At 38.2% G+C, this 17,337-nt stretch overlaps 1 protein-coding gene across 1 annotated transcript; it reads left to right on the forward strand.

Moving 5' to 3' along the window:
• Window positions 1-3,130: 3,130 nt before the first annotated feature.
• LOC121242163 (putative receptor protein kinase ZmPK1) lies at window positions 3,131-7,367 on the forward strand. The gene is made up of 3 exons (XM_041140061.1): window positions 3,131-3,255; window positions 4,772-5,525; window positions 7,347-7,367. The coding sequence occupies exons 1-3, from the start codon at window positions 3,131-3,133 to the stop codon at window positions 7,365-7,367; spliced, it is 900 nt and encodes a 299-aa protein (XP_040995995.1).
• The last annotated feature ends 9,970 nt before the right edge of the window (window positions 7,368-17,337 follow it).

The following is a 17,337-nucleotide window of genomic DNA, read 5'->3' on the forward strand; positions in this document are numbered from 1 at the left end:
TTGCCTTGAGAAATAGATCATTAACATATTCTAATCAAAGTCGAAACATTTTCTGTAGACTGTGGTACGAAAACAATAGTAGCTTTTAACACTTTTATGATCATTAGTTGTCACATTGATCAAGTTGATGAAATTTTTGTTGAGATTTATCTGCTTTTCGTTTCTCTTCATTTTTTTCCAACCGGACTAATATCCTATTCGTTTGTTTTCACAATGAGATGAGTTAGTATTAAAATTAAAATTTTAATAAAATATTATTAGAATGTAATTTTTTAATATTATTTTTATTTTAAAATTTAAAAAATTAAATTATTTATGTTATTTTATACGAGAATTTAAAAAAAATATAATTATTAAATAAGATAAAATAAGTTAAAAGAAGTTGTAAAAATAAATGGGATCAATGTACGGTAAGAGATATCCTTGAAAAAGGGGAACTTGTAACGCCAAGGTTTGGATATATACCATGGGTTCGCCAGTTCTGATCCTTCTATTGTCTTTGTCATTTTCTCTCCCGTTCTCATCTTCAAGCTTGGATACCATTCGTGAAGGCAAATCCCTCTCAATTGAGAAATCGGAAGACGTTGTGATATCAGCTAATGGAGTTTTTGTTGGAAAATATTTTGAAACGATTTGTAAATTAGAGAATATGTAAAATAACAAGAACAAATTAGAAAGAGAGAACCTAGTGCTGAGGCATGTTATGATGAATGCTTTCTTTAAAGTAGATTTCACCGCCTCCAAATTTAAACATGCACTAGCCTTCTTGATAGTCTACTCCCAAGATACAACAACATCGGTTCCCTTTAATCTCCTTCTCGGTACACACAAAAGGAGATCCTCAAACCTAATATAAAATAGCTAAAGCCCAAAGAAAGAAAAATAAAAAGGGGAAATGTTTCACTAATTCTTGTAGAGAATTTTAAGTCCATAAATTTGTGGGTGGGGTTCCCTATTTATAGATAATGAAACGGACTTGTGAAAAGTCACAACTGGAATGAAATCACACTTGTGAAAAGTCATAACTTATTTAAATGAAATGGTACTTGTGAAAAGTCAAGACATATAAATGAAATGGTATTTGTGAAAAGTCACAACTTATATATATGAAAGGGTATTTGTGAAAAGTCACAACTAAAATGAATTAGCACTTTTGAGAAGTCAACTTCTTAAATATTAGATAATACATTGAAAATGTTTCGAATTCACCAAATGATACAACCCTTTGTTTGGTTGGCAAGCAGTTAAGACTTCAATCCCCAAGAGGCATGCATTAGTTCAAGTTACCATGACACATTTTCATTCAAATCTAGGCAATCGAATAGATACATCAAACAATGACGCCAATGGGTCAGATTATTTTTTACTTAACATTAAATATTTTAATCATTTTTAAGTTTAAAAACCAATAGTTTTCTCTGCTGGCTTTTATTCTGTGGGTGATAATTCCTATTGCTATGCCATATGGTTCAATAAGCCATCCTGGGGCAAGAACCGGATTGTAATCTGGTTGGCAAATCATGATCAGCCAGTTAATGGAAGGAGCTCCAAGCTCTCTCTCCTAAAAAATGGAAGGAGCTCCCTTTTACCTGAACAATGGCAAATGAGCTGGCAAGCTGGAAGGTCCGCGTACAACAATAGTCGAATTGCAGCGCTTGATACCTTCAGGAACCATAGTTCTTCTGATGATTTAACTTTCATGGCAACAGACTATGGGTTGGAGTTTCATAGAAGATTGAGAATTGATTACGATGGTGATGTTCGATTGTGTAGCTGGGACGAGTTGGGGGAGAAGTGCGTTGTGTCCTAGCAGGACCTTCAGAGACCTTGCAATATTTATAGTATTTGTGGGGCTAACAATCTGTGCAACTATATTGTTGGTTCTGATAGGAAATGTTTTTGCCTCCCAGGATCTAAGATGAAAAATGTCACGGATTGGTCTTACGGGTGCGAACCAGACTGTTGAGGACGTATTTCACAGATGCACACTCTCGATCTCTTGCAACCAAAGAGTAACAAGGCTTCGGGGTGGTAAAAGGGACCCTTCGACGCTTAAGTCAGTATCGAAATGAGTGATCTCAAAGCCAATCAATCTTTTACCTTTGTTAACGTACCTGGCCTCTTTAAATAGAGATTTTGCCTTCGTCTGATCCTTTTGGTTTAACTGACTTATCTGTTATTTGAAACTTGAATTCCCATTCCTTAGATTTATCCACCTGTTTGAGTGGATAGACACCTTTAACAAAGTTGGGATAGTTGGCTGGCACTCTCTTTATCAGTTTAGCTTGAACCCTATCGGGTCAGGTGGATATTTAGGCCTCAGGTGTCTGCTGGGCTGTGGGGGTCCAGGCCTAGGAAACACCATGTGGGCCTTTGGGAGTATTGGAGCCCTTCTAGTTATTCCTCAAAGTCTTATAGCATATTGTGCAATGCGACTTGCACTCTTGCCTCTTGTCATTTAAACACCCTGGTAGAGATGTGTTCTCGGCCATGATGTACTCTAGCTCTCCACTTCCCTTTAGTTCTTCAATTTTTTGTTTGAGCGTATGGCAATCCTCGGTTCGATGTCCATTTGCCCAATGGTACATACAATACATTTGTTGTCGCCGCCCGTAGTCCTCATCACGCCCACTCTCTTTTGTTTCAACCTGGTCTTATACATTGGAATAGTGTACGTGACCACTACTACATTGCCCCGTGAGCGTCTCCCGCTTTTTCTCGTATTGGTTCTTCCTTGGCCTTTGGCTATTTTCTTAGGTCTTTTTAGGGCCTTCCTGACGCATTCTCTTCTTTTTGCCCCAGTCTAGTGGAGAGGGCGATCAACGTATCTTCAGCGTTCACGAAATCGTCTGCCCAATCCATAAACTCTTGCATAGTGGATGAGGTTTTTCTCGCCAGCTCAGTCATGGAAGGACTCTTCGGCCAGATTCCTCCAAGCAATGCGGCCAACATGATTTTTTTATCTTGGTCATCAGTTGTCATTCTTTCCTTATTGAATCGCACCAAATACGCCTTCAGATTCTCATCTTCCCTTTGCTTCACTGTCAACAGGTACGCCCCTGGCCGTCTCCTCCGCCGACTGGCCATAAACAGGGTGATGAACTACCTGCCATGTTCTTCAAAATTCTCAATGGAGCCTGGCTGCAGTGCTCCGAACCATCCCCAAGTTGCTCCCTTTAACTTGAGAGGAAAAGCTCTGCATGCAATCTCTCCCAGGAATTCATGGAGAGTCATGTGGGTCTTGAAGGTTTCCAGGTGAGGGCTTATTAATAAACTTGGGACGGGGTCGCTATGACGTGTGGCTACCGACTATTTGATAAGAAAAAAATAAAAAAAATATCCTTTCTAGACATCACTCAAACACAAAACACTTTCAACTTCAAATCTTCAACTTTTTCATCTGATTATTACCTAATCATTACAACTTTTTCAAACTCTTAAACAATACACAAAAAACAATGCTACTTTTTTAAATTTCAAAACAAAATTTATATTCAAACAATTTTTTAACTTTATAATATTTTTATTCAAATTTTTCTCTCTCATTTTCCAAAATATACCAAAACATTTTAACACAAACTATTTCACAATTATTCACAGATATACAAAGATATTTTAAGTATCCAAACAGGGCCAAAATTTATTTAATTTTATTTTTTAATGGCACGTGGTACTAAGCCACCAGTGTTAATGTAGTATTTTAAAGGACTAATAATGTTGTGCTAAAAAAAAGATTTATATGATCAAATTGGAATTGATCAGTCCAAAAACCATATCATGTGAACTATTTTATAAGGTGATAATCAAAAGATCAATTTTGATAATTTACTCCTTACTTTGAAACTTTAATAATTATGATGTGAACCCATCTTTAGACTTGGATTTTTAAGTGTGACACAAACCTAATTACATGACAATTTAACATAACTCGAGTACAAGTAACTGAATAATTTCAAAACCTTAGAAACAGAGATGTTGTTGCACCTAAGAAACTTTAAACCAATTACTTAATATATGAAAAACACTATTTGTACTTAAGAAAAATTTATAAAAAACTTACTCCTCCATATATGAGTTATTGATATGCTGAAAATTATGAAATTTGAAATTTAAAATTTAAATGTAAAAACAAAACTGACAAAATAGAACTTGCAAGTAAAAGTATAAGTAAAAGTTGTATGTATATATAGCATTACTCCTTAATATATATCTAGCATTGATCACGAAGAGTGCATGCACATGTTTCGAATTGGAGAACCAATTAATATCTTAATTGATAAATCAAAGAGCACATCACAAAATAGATTATACTTTTAAGGGGTTAAATGTAATTTGCCGAATATTCTTCATGTCATTTTCAAATATAACTGGTCATCAATATCACAGTAGCAAATGACTTGTCAATTCTCTTGCCACCCTTTGATTGTTGTTTGGATATTAGAAGGCATCCTTGGAAAAGGGGAACTTGTTTTGGTGGGGTCCAAGACTCCTTGGAAAAAATGAGACCTAATTCGATCCACATAAATTATTTTCATTAAAGTTATGCAAGAAAAAGAGCCACTGACCTGCTTTTCGTCTCTCTTCATTTTTCTCCAACCCGACTATGTTTCTTTCCCTCAGTTTTATATATATCCACATGCATACCACATCCCATATATTCGTTTCAAACAAGTTTTTATAGCAGTAGTTGCCAAGGTTTGGATACCATTGGTTCGCCAATTCTGTTCCGTCTATTGTCTTTGTCATTTTCTCTCCCGTTCCCATCTTCAAGATTGGATACCATTCGTGAAGGCAAATCACTCTCAATTGAGAAATCGGAAGATGTTCTGATACCAGCTAATGGAGTTTTCTCTGCTTGCTTTTATTCCGTAGGTGATAATGCCTATTGCTATGCCATATGGTTCAATAAGCCATCCCGTGGGAAAAACCAAACTATAATCTGGATGGCTAACCGTGATCAGCCAGTTAATGGAAGAAGCTCCAAGCTCTCTCTCCTCAAAAATGGAAATCTTCTCTTAACCGACGCTGGAAGGTTTACAGTTTGGGCAACAAACACTCAGTCACTCTCCTCAGTACACTTATCTCTCTACAACACCGGTAATCTTGTTGTACAAAACATGGAAGGTGTAACTTTGTGGGAAAGCTTTGATTTCCCAACAGACACTCTTCTTCCCCAACAACTACTTACAAGAAGCACAAGGCTCGTCTCCTCCAGAAGCCAGACAAACTATTCCTCTGGTTTTTACAAGCTCTATTTCGATAACGACAACATTCTCCGCCTTCTTCATGACGGTCTTGAGGTTTCTAGCGTTTACTGGCCGGAACCGGGGGTCGTGAGCTGGCAAGCTGGAAGGTTCACCTACAACAGCAGTCGGATTGCAGTGCTTGATACCTTCGGGAACTTCAGCTCTTCTGATAATTTTACTTTCATGGAAGCCGAATATGGGCTGGAGCTTCAGAGAAGACTGAATATGGATTACGACGGTTGTAATGCCCCAAACCCAGATGGCTTGAAGAATTACTATGTATCACTTATAAATATATTTCTCAACATAACTAAAATAAATCTCAAAAAAAAATGAAAAATTTATTAGCAAAACTCAATCTCATACCTTCTAAACAAACACCCTGAAAACTCCACAAAGTCATTACCGCAACAGGACAAAAATAAATTAAGGAGTCCACAATCTCCCGGTAGTCATAACAAACCAAACTAATAACTTAACAAGTCTTACTAAACCCAAGATAAAATTAAATCTAGGAGACATTAAATCTAAAGGACATCATACTTCCTTCTTTTAACATCTCCTCCTTAGCTTAGTCATGCTCACCAAACTAATCCCGGTCCTTAGTTGGACTATCCACATTATCTGAAAATATTATGAAGAAAGGGGGTGAGTTATCAACAACTCAGTAAGTATGAGACATATGCTAGCGTGCTAACATGAGCATTTACAAAGTACAGTATGTAGAACAAAATATTTTACAGAGTTATTATGCAGAACAAAACATGTTTTCCAAAAGTAACAAAGCGATGGTTTTAAGACAAGTAAAACCCGTAATATTTTGGCATGACATAAATTGAGTATCATCATCACATCAAAACAGAGCATCACACAGAGCAAAGACTGTAATACCCCGTATTTTAGTGTATTTTTTTTTTAGTGAAGGATTATTTTAATTAATTTAAAAATTGTTTTTCTTGTTTTAAAATTTATCGGATTTCTCGTAAAATTTATTTTATAATTCTTAAGTTGTGAAACTTACTTTGATGTACTTTCTTGAAATTAACTAGTATTTGCATTTAAATTACTCTTTGCTTTAATGTATAATTTTATGGTTGTACTATAATTAGTATTATATTTTTTCCCCCCACGCACGTCTCTACCATGCACGTACGTGATCTTCGCATCTACGGTTTTCACTGGTATACATATAGAGTTGGGCTCATTACGTCCAACCGGAGCCAAATTTTTCTAGCGTGAACAACCACCAGCCTCCTCCTCAAGCCGAAACCAAACCCACACTCAGCACCTTTAGCACAGCACAAGGACCCCGAACGGAAGCCACCTGACGTGCCGACACCCTCCTTAACGTTGCCCTCCACCACCGTCACTCAGCCAAGCCTTCACGGGCACCACGCAGAACCACTCAACCCGCATGTCTGTCACCGAAAGAGTCTTGGTTTTTTTTATCCACCTCCAAACACCCAACCAACCACTGCACAACCACACACACGGCAGTACACCATGAACCACCAGCTTTCCCACACGTAGCAACCGTAGCTCTTCCTTCCACCACCGTCGCCCAGCCTTTGAGAAACCACACCAAAATACTCTGTTTTACTGTACCGAAACAGAGGATATATCCTCGCCCAAACCGAAAGCCACGTTCTGCCACTGTTGGGCCGTGAACGCTACCGTCAGCAGCAACAAACGACGCTGGAGATCTAGCCTCCACCACCCAGTGAAGCCCAGCGCCACCGCCAGAAGCCCCATGCACTTTGCGTGGTGCGTAAACCTTCTCACGGTAATCTCCCTCTCTGTTTATCTCTCGTGCACCTCTGACTCTCCATTCTCTCTTTCTTGCTCATCATTCTCCCTCTCTCTCACCGTGCCCAGCTCACCAACGTATCCACCCCAGCCACCGTGCCCAGCAGCTTCCCGCCGCTTGAAACTTCTCTCGCTAGGTTCTTCGTTACTCTCCAACCGCGCGACGTTGCCTTGTTTCTTGTATGATTTTAATTGTTCCCGTAAACTTCCGTAGGCTTAGGAAATATTTTGAGTTTTTATTACAGTTTTGCCCCTTAGTATGATGTTTTCTGATATGTGGTTTCATGGTTTTAGTTTAATGGGTTTATGTTTTAATGATTGGGCTTGTTTTTATTACACATAAAGGAAAAATGATCATATTGTTAATTTGAAATATTTAGTTTTCAATTGAACTCATTTTTTTAAGTTGGCCTTATTTTATGGGATTTTCAAGTAGCCGTAGTATTCTATTAATCTATAACACATTATGGGTACTTTAGTATTTTAAAAACACCAGTATTCTTTTATCTTAATATTTATTCGATTACTCTCTTCGGTATGGAGTCGTTTAAGTGGATACTGATGAAATTATAAAGTGATGATATTTAGAGTTAAGAAAATTTTAAGTAGTGATGAATTAAAATAGGTACTTCAGGTGTAATATGAGATTTATTTGTTCACTGGAGATTTATTTAAGTTACATGAATTTTTATAGGTGACGAGTGACAATTGTTCAGTACTGTTGTAGAGAATTTCTGAATAAGCTAAGAAGTTCAGGTAAGTGGGGTTCCTATGCTAGACTTTACATAAAATAAAATGAACTGAGGTCATTTTTTAAAAATGTGCATGTTTTGTTATGAAAGAAAATCTGAAAACACCTTGGATATTGGTTCTGCATTACTCATGAGATTCTATTTAAGAAGAAAGTATTTTCTGTCATGATTGGTGTAGACATGAGCTTATTTTTGACATTGTGTTTCTGAACTTTGAAAAAGAGAGCGAATATGAAGTTTTGTGCATAAATTATGTTTTGTGATCTGATTCTGTTCTGTTCTGAAGATGTTCTGTACTCTAATATGTTGTGATTTCTGAAAATCTTTGGCATGACTTCCTAATTCTGTTCTGACTCTGATTCTGATTATGTTTTGCTTGGATATGTGGCCTTGTCACGGGATACGATAGTGACCTCTAGCCCTGTCCCGGGATATAATAGTTACCTCTGGCCCTGTCATGGGAGATAATAGTGACCTCTGGCCTTGTCACGGGATATAATAGTGACCTCTGACCCGCCACGGGATATAATAGTGCTTTTCTGTTCCGAGTGCAATCCCTTTGTTAATATGGTGATTTATGTTTCTGCTTGGCTTTCCATAGGATGCACAACCCTACCACGGGGGTTAAACATGGTTTCTGTTCTGATATGATGCTTTGATATGATATAATAAGATGAAGATGTTCAGTCATGTTGTGCCAAAGGAGTTTTTGAATATGAAATGTTCAAAAAGTCGCTTTGATTTTCTGATAATTTGTATTTTTTTGAGATTTGCATATTGATACTGAAATGTTTTATTTCTGCATTCTGATTTCTGTAAATGCTCATATTTACACACTAGTATATGTCCTCTGCTTACTGAGTTGTTGATAACTCACCTCTTATTTCCATATATTTTTTAGATAATTTTGATGGTTCAGCTGGAGAACAAGAGTATGAAGTTTTAGCAAGGTGTGATGATCGACATGGAATAAGTGCCTGAGGGTACAAGTGCTTATTTGAGAGTCGTAGTTAGTAAATTGATTATATTTTTCAGGTATATTGATTTGATGAGTTAAGGATAATTTCGAGTGTTGGAGAGTTTTTTTAATTTATATTATTGAGATTTTTTTTATTGTCCCCATGGAAGAACTTAGATATTTGGATTACTTAAATGGATTAATATTTTATGGGTTTTTTCTGGATTTTATAGTGTGTTATTTAAGTTAATTTTAGGTATTAAGAGTCAACTTTCCGGGCCTCCAAGAACGGGGTGTTAGAGAGACCATGTTTCACTCCCATGATAGGGTTGTGCTAACCCCGGTAGCCAAACCAGGCAGAGACAGATGTGAATTCTTTCCCTTATTCTTCACGGAGCCCCGAGTGTGCACACATGAAAGACTACAATAAAACCACTTTATTTCCAAAGTGGGTGCACTCAGAGACAGAGAAGTTGGTACCAACCCAAACAGAGAAGAGCATAACAGAGCAGAGCAGAGACAGAGTCAAATACAAAAATCAGTACACCATGCCAAAGGTTTTCAGATGTTATATCAAAATAAAACAGAGTACTAAAACAAAATCAGATAATTTGCACATACTGAAAACGAAAGCCAGAACATCTTTCTAAATAAATGCACAGTTTTTCAGATTCTCAATATTGCTATTTTTTTTTTCAAATTTCAGAAACCACATGACATAATTTAGCTCATGTCTACACAATGCATGTCAGAAAATATTTTTCATTTTCCACACAGATTTCATGAATAATGCAATTAAACGACAGAGGTTGGTCTTTGCTTTTCCCAAGTTCCCATAACATCACAAAGTATGCAAGTTTCCAGAAAGTCAACCTCAGCCTTATTAACTCGTATAAAACCTAGCATAAGAATCCCGCTTACCTGACTCCTGCAGCATATTGATAGAAAAATCTATCTCTAAAAATCTCGTCACCTATTGATAGAAAATAAATATACACCAAGTGTTAAAAGACAATTAACACAACTTCCATCAAAATAATTAAAACCCATAATCCCAAACCATATTATAGCAAAAAAACTCACTAAGACCATATAGTAATCTAGACAGCTCGCATTTCAACCCAAAATACCATATACTAATCTTAATATTTACCTATACACCCACCAAAGTCAACGTCAAACAAAAATAATCAAAATATCAACCCCACTTCAATGGCCCCTAACTCCAAGCAATCATCACAACTCAATCAAAACAACAACAATGTAACTCCAAATAATTTAACCCTCACTCCAACTGTCGTATAAAAACCCGAATAGTACAAAAAAAAAGCAACCACTACTCAATCTCGAGTATCATTTGGTTTACTGCATGTCCAACCCAAAATAATCCAACACAAGGTGTTTGCTTACACACAAAAATGCCCGAGAACTTACGAACTACATATTTCAAATATTTCATTGAAGTGAAATAAACTGACTTGAAGTGAAAGTGTGTGTGCATGCGTAAGAAACCGAGAACGAGAATGGCTTACCAGCGAAAGTTAAATTCTCCCATAATGGCTTCATTGGTTACACTAAAAACCAAAACCGAAGACCCACGAAAACACAATACCCAAAAACCACAAGGCAACAACCAAAACTGCAAGTGATGAGAAAGAGAGGGTCGGCTGAGAGGGTTGTGGTTCAGGGTCTTAATTGTAGAATAAAAGAGATGGAGAAAGAGATACCTTTGGCAGAAAAATAATCTCCAAGTGGAAGAGGAAGAGTCGTGTCTGAAGAGAGAAAAACCAACTACAGAAAATAGAGGTGCGCGAGAGGGAGAAACACAGAATCTGCAGAAAATGGAGGGGGGGCGCGAGAGAGAAAATGATTAAGAGGATAAAAACCAAAAGGGAGAGATGTGTAGGAAAAATTAGTGCATAACTTTCGGACTTACAAACAGACCCAACGAAGAGAAGAGAGGAACTCGAGAAAACCAGAAGAAAAAGAAACTGAAAGAGAAAGAGGGGGAGAAGGAATCGGGAGGAAAAGAAATGCTGAGGAAGAAGATACTTACCCCAAAAATGGCACCGTGCGCACTCCTCCAAGGAAAAGGGCTGGGCCCTCGAGGATGCTTCGCTAATAGCATGATTATTCCACAGTACTTTAACCAAAGGGATAGTTCAAGTTCGTTTTGAATGACTTGTATGTTTTGGGAAATTTGCATGTATGTGGCAGGTGTCTTAACTTTGCATTATGAAGTGAATTAGGGTTTTCTATATTTTTCTTTTATTTTTTATGTTTAAGTGAGTTTTCCATATACTATAAATTGATTTGGCCTCCAAATTGTATGAATTCAATAAGTTTAGTATGGCTGCATATGCATGAACCATTCATGAGAGTTTGGATCATTACTTTTATCTATAATGTGGCAAAACAGTATTGTAATGCTAGTTGATTTAGTAGGATTGCATGACATGTTACAACTAGATAAAATGTTCGTCCCTGATGTACCCAAAACATTCCTTATTGCCCTAGAACACACCCCCTCCAAAGTTCCATCCAAGTCAACAACCACCGAAAATATATATGAAAAGAGTATGAAGAATTCAAATCTTAATTATCATCGATCCACAGTCGCACATGTTAATGAATTATATTTAAAGTACTTATCTAATTAAGTGTATGATAGGAAATGACAAATCTAAGATGAAAACTGTCATTGCACAAAAGGAAATGTATAAGAAGTTGGTCATAGTTGACCATCTGGCCATAAACAGATAGTTTTCCCCCTATCGATGTTAAATTTGGCTTGCAATACAACCAAGCATAGCTTGGTTGGCACAACCAAAGCAACGCTTGGGTCACAACCTAAGCTTGACCTAGGTCAACACCTAAACATTGCTTAGGCATGATTGAGGCACTCCTGGTTGGATCTAGACAGTTTAAGGGTCTGTTTGGTAATACAACTGTTCTCAAGTATTCTTAGAAATTCTCATATATTTCCTTCCCAAATATGACTCAACCACAAAAAACTTTCAATGTCAAATCTTCAACTTTTTCATCTAATCATTATCTAATAATTACAACTTTTTCAAACTCCTAAGCAAAACACAGAAAACAATACTACTTTTTTAAATTTAAAAACAAAAATTATATTCAAACAATTTTTTAGTTTATATAATATTTTTATTCAATTTTTTCTCTCTCTTTTTCCAAAATCCACTAAAAAATTTTAAGTCAAACTATTTCACAACTATTCACAGATATACAAAGATATTCTGGATATCCAAACAGGGCCTAAAGTTCTTTAATTTGTTTTTTAATGGCACGTGGTACTAAGTCACCAGTGTTAATGTAGCATTTTAAAGGACTAATAATGGTGTGCTAAAAAGAGATTTATATGATCAAATTGGAAGCACAAAAGTTAAAACTTTAAAATAAGAATATCAGTCCAGAAACCAAATCATGTATACTATTTTAGTATTTAACTCTTATTATTATTCAAACATATATGTGTGTTTATTCTTCTAACTTAACAACGCCAAATTAGTTCTCTTTTTGTTTGGTGATAATCAAAAGATCAATTTTGATAATTTACTCCTTACTTTGAAACTTTAATAATTATGATGTGCAACCATCTTTAGACTTGGGTTTTTTAAGTGTGACGGAAACCTAATTACATGACAAATTAACATAACTTGAGTGAAAGTAATTAAAAGATTTCAAAACCTTAGAAATAGAGATGTTGTTGCACCTAATAATTTCAAACTTGACAACCACCTCGCCCTCCCCCTCGTCAGGAGCTACAGGCATCGTTGCTACATCAGGCAAAGGAGCACCCGCCGTTACCTCCTCGGCCAAGACGGCAGTCTTTGCCACTTTGACGTCTTCGGAGGAGACGACCTTGACCACAAGAATGGTTTCAGCAACAACTCCTTGAACCGGTGGCATGGAGCAAGGAAAGTCCGCTATGGTTGCCATCTTCTTAGGCAACAACGGTTCGGGCCAGATAACAAGTGCCATTGCAGAAGGACCCCCGAGAGGAATGGAAATGTTGTCAAAGTCAGATCTGACGGGTGAAATCCTCCTGGGCCTCTTTCCTTTCCCTTCTAGCGGCGGACTGGGGGAGCAACGTGACCTCCCTTATTAGGAAGCCTTCGCAAATTGGCCGAGGAAGCCAAGTACCGGCGAAGGCTGTGCTCAGCTAGCAAAGCCTCCAAAGAAACGTTGTCCGGATGTGCCTTTACCGAAGCTCGAACGACCTTGAGCCTTTACCCAGCTAGGGCGACGACCCTTATCCCCATCCACAGCACCCCATATGGCAAAAAGGGAGAATAGGACTCGGCAACTCCACCCCTTCACAACGGTATGCCGCGCCTCTAGTTGAACCAACTCCTAGACTGGCTGTAAGCCATAGATGTGCCAACCTTTCCTCAAAATGTTGTGGGTAAGGAAGAACTCCTGTCCTGTGAGATCCGGGTAGTCAGACCTGACCTCCTCTAATGCGCAAAGCCAAATAACGCAGCATGAAACAAGAATCCTCCACGCACTGGGAGGGAGTTGTGCGAGAGCCAACTCAAAGAAGGCCAATACTTTTCCCATCGGCTGACAGAAGGGCACCTTAGGCCACAAGGGAACATGGCAGGGTTCACCGCAACCTTGGTGTCGTAACCCTCAGAGTCTACCACCCCTTCAGTAGGAGGGGGCACCACGAACTCCACCTTCGGAGGAACCCTGTAGGTCTCTGTCAATGACTCCAGTTCGGCAAGAGTCACCACCAATCGTGAAGAAAAATCAGCAAACTCCTCTGGAACGGTGTCGCCCTGGCCACCAGCAACATAGGTATCATCAGAGGGCCCAACTGATCTAGAAGGACGCAAGGATTTCTATGGGCCATTAGTAACAAAAAGGAAAATAACGGAAATTATGAGGGAAACTAGAAGAGAACGATTCAAAGAAAGGAGTCTAAAAAGGGGAAAAGAACATAGAGAACAAAGCAGAAGGGGGAATTAGTGAAATAGACTATGATAGAGGGGCAAGGGCTTTATATCAACAAGATCGACGATTGACCTCCCGAGGCTATAAGAATCCACGTGTCCTACAAAGTACTAGAATGCCGCATGTTCTACAGAGCGTATCTGTTGATACAACGCTAGAAATAAATAACTACCTGGCACGAGGTCATGATGAAAGGACCAAAGGAACACCATTCAATGCAGAACAAAACCATCACAATGCAGCCATAAAAGCTGGAGATCAACCGTTGCATGACTTAGAATAAAAGAGGCCAAGTAGTCTTGCAGTACAGAGACTAGGGGAGTGAAGGAAGAATTCCCCACTTCACAAAGGACACTGGGCCTCGGCCCAATACCCGGCTAGAGGGTCCCAAGACCACCCATGAAGCAAGGTGCCTACAAGGAAAATTAATCGAGCGGCTGACTGGACAGATCTACCTGTGGAGGCTCAGGCACACTCTGGTCATGGGAACTTGCACAAGACATAACGGGAAATACGGAGAACCCTCAATCCACTAATATAGGAACATCGACGCTCATAAAGGATAAAAGTAAGGCTAGGGAACCACGCCGCATTAGTGGCACCACTATCCGGACTGCACGCGACATTAATGGTGCCGTCGCAGAGCCACACCACATTAAAAAGCCAGAAGGAACAACATGAAAAGCATAGACTCTGTAGGGACATACATGATCTGTCCCCTTCCCAGACTCATGGTATAGATAACATGGCCTAGGTACGAGAAAGTTTCTCTAATCCCTAGACTCTCTCATTTATTTACAAAGTTATAAGAGAATTTACTGACTTTGGCATTGGAGACTCATCGGACCCAAGGCCGCCCTCTCCTAGTTGCCTTCTTTCCTATCTTTTACAGGCCCAATTTCTGAAAACCTGAGTTGCTGAAACTTAGCCCAAAGACGTGCAAAGCATGATGTTAACAATAAGAATATAGGAATTGATCAGTCCGAAAACCAAATCATGTGTACTATTTTAGTATTCAACTCTTCTTATTCTTCAAACATATACATATGTTTATTCTTCTAACTCAACAACCCCATGTTAGATCTTTTATATAAGGTGATAATCAAAAGATCAATTTTGATAATTTACTCATTACTTTGAAACTTTAATAATTATGATGTGCACCCATCTTTAGACTTGGATTTTTTAAGTGTGACAGAAACCTAATTACATGAAAAATTAACATAACTCGAGTACAAGTAATTGAATAATTTCAAAACCTTAGAAACAGAGATGTTGTTGCACCTAACAAAGTTTATACCAATTACTTAACATATATATATATATATATATATATATTTATCTAACATTGATCACGAAGAGTGCATGCACATGTTTCGAATTGAAGAACCAATTAATGTCCTAATTGATAAATCAAGGAGCACATCACAAAATTGATTATACTTTTAAGGGATTAAATGTAATTTGCCGAATATTCTCCATGTCATTTTTAAATATAACTAGTCATCATCATAGTCATTATTATTTCAGATGAAGATAATGGTCATATTGATTGTATTTCGTCTATAGATGAAATCTTTGCAGCTTTGTCATCTTTTCTTTCTAATAGTTCTCTGAGTCCAGATGGTTTTGGTGCAAGTTTTTTTAAGAGCTGTTGGGAGATTGTTAAAGTGGATATCTTTGAAGCTATTTCAGATTTCTTTCTCTCTAAGCAGATGCCACGTTTCTACTCGGCCTCTTTCATTATCTTAATCCCGAAGGTTGATGTGCCTATTGGGTTTCATAAGTTCAGACCAATTAGCCCCTGTTCGGTGTTCTATAAAATTTGTTCTAAAATTCTTGTTAATCGATTGATGGGTCTTCTCCCTAGCATGATCTCTCTTGAGCAAGGTGCTTTCATTCTGGGACACAGCATTTTTTAAAATATTTCCCTTACGCAGGAAATGGTCCCTTCTATTAACAAGAAATCTCATGGTGGCAATATTATTCTCAAAGTGGATATGGCAAAAGCATATGATTGGGTTGATTGGTCTTTCTTGTTGGAGGTCCTTCGCACATTCAGATTTTCTACTCAGGTTTGTGATTTAATTCGGGCTTGTATCTCATCTCCATGGTATTCTGTTATGATGAATGGAACCCCGAAGGGTTTTTTTCAGGGAGGCCGTGGTTTGCCCCAGGGGGATCCTCTTTTCCCCTACCTATTCATTATTCTTCAAGAAGTCCTTTCTAGACTTCTTAAGAATAGTGTTGTAGAAAAAAGATTTGGGCAATTTTCTCGAGCTAAATGTATGATTCAAATTTCACATCTTATGTATGCTGATGATGTGGTGATCTTCGCTAATGGTAGCACAAGAACTATTCAGGAACTCTTATCTATCTTTCATAAGTTTGAGACTTGGTCGGGCCAGAGTATTGATAGAGAAAAGACTGCTATTTTTTTTCCTCAAAATATTTCTTTGGGTCGTAAGAGAGCTATTAAGCATATGACTGGGTATTCGGAAGGTTCTTTTCCTTTCAAATATCTAGGAGTGCCTATTATTTCAGGGAGGCTCAAGCAAGTTCACTTGGAGGAGATGGTCATAAAAGTTCGTAATAAAATCAATGGTTGGAAGATGAAGCTTCTTTCTTCGGGAGGTCATCTTATCCTCCTGAGGTATGTGCTTTCTAGCATGGCTCTTCATTTATTTGCTGTCCTTTAGGTCCCTAAATTTATTATCAAGGAGCTGCATTGTTTACTGAGCACTTTCTTTTGGGGAGAGGCTAGTGGGAGAGGCAAGAAAAAATGGGTAGCTTGGAAGAACATGTGTCTTCCAGTGGAAGAAGGTGGATTGGGCTTGCATCACCTAGATGATATGCAGAAGGCTTTGCATATGAGGTTCGCTTGGAATTTAATCCAAGGTAATTCATTATGGGCTCGGTTCTTCAAAGATAAATATATGGGTTCTAAACCTTGGCTTCTTATTGATGTGAATAAAGGCACGAGATTTTGGAAACTGATTGCTAAATGTATTCCTTTGGTACTCGAAAATTCTAAGTGGCGACTCAGGGGAGGCAACCTTTTCTTCTGGTATGATAAGTGGTGGGATCGCGGTCCCATGTATTCTGATCTTCTGGTGGTGGGTAGTCCTTTACCTAAAGATAAGGATTGTCAACTGTCAAATTCATGGGATGTAGACTTTTCAGTTCGTTTGGTGGTCCAGGATCATGTGAATGATATTCTGGAATCTTTCGCAGTTTGCAAGGGAGGATCCTTGGATGTGGCATAAATTGCTCCCTTTGAAGGTTTCGGTTTCTATGTGGAAGGCTTGGCATAATGCCTTCAGTGTGGATGATCGTCTCCATCGTGTAGGGGTGCCGATTGTTTCTGAGTGTGATTGTTGTGATGCTGGTGATTAACAGGATCAAAATCATGTTTTGTTTGAAGGAGATTTTGCTGCTCGGATGTGGCGCTATCTTTGGGTTACCGCTTCATGGTAATTGGAAAAAGACAGTGTCCCTTTGGATTCGTCGTGCATCTTCCTCTTCTCAGGTTGGTATTATTGTGGGCCTCCTTCCTTCATTTCTTTCTTGGCGTCTTTGGCGTCGTAGATGTGTA

The sequence above is a fragment of the Juglans microcarpa x Juglans regia genome, chromosome 8D (genome assembly GCF_004785595.1).
Source record: "Juglans microcarpa x Juglans regia isolate MS1-56 chromosome 8D, Jm3101_v1.0, whole genome shotgun sequence".
NCBI lineage: Eukaryota > Viridiplantae > Streptophyta > Magnoliopsida > Fagales > Juglandaceae > Juglans > Juglans microcarpa x Juglans regia.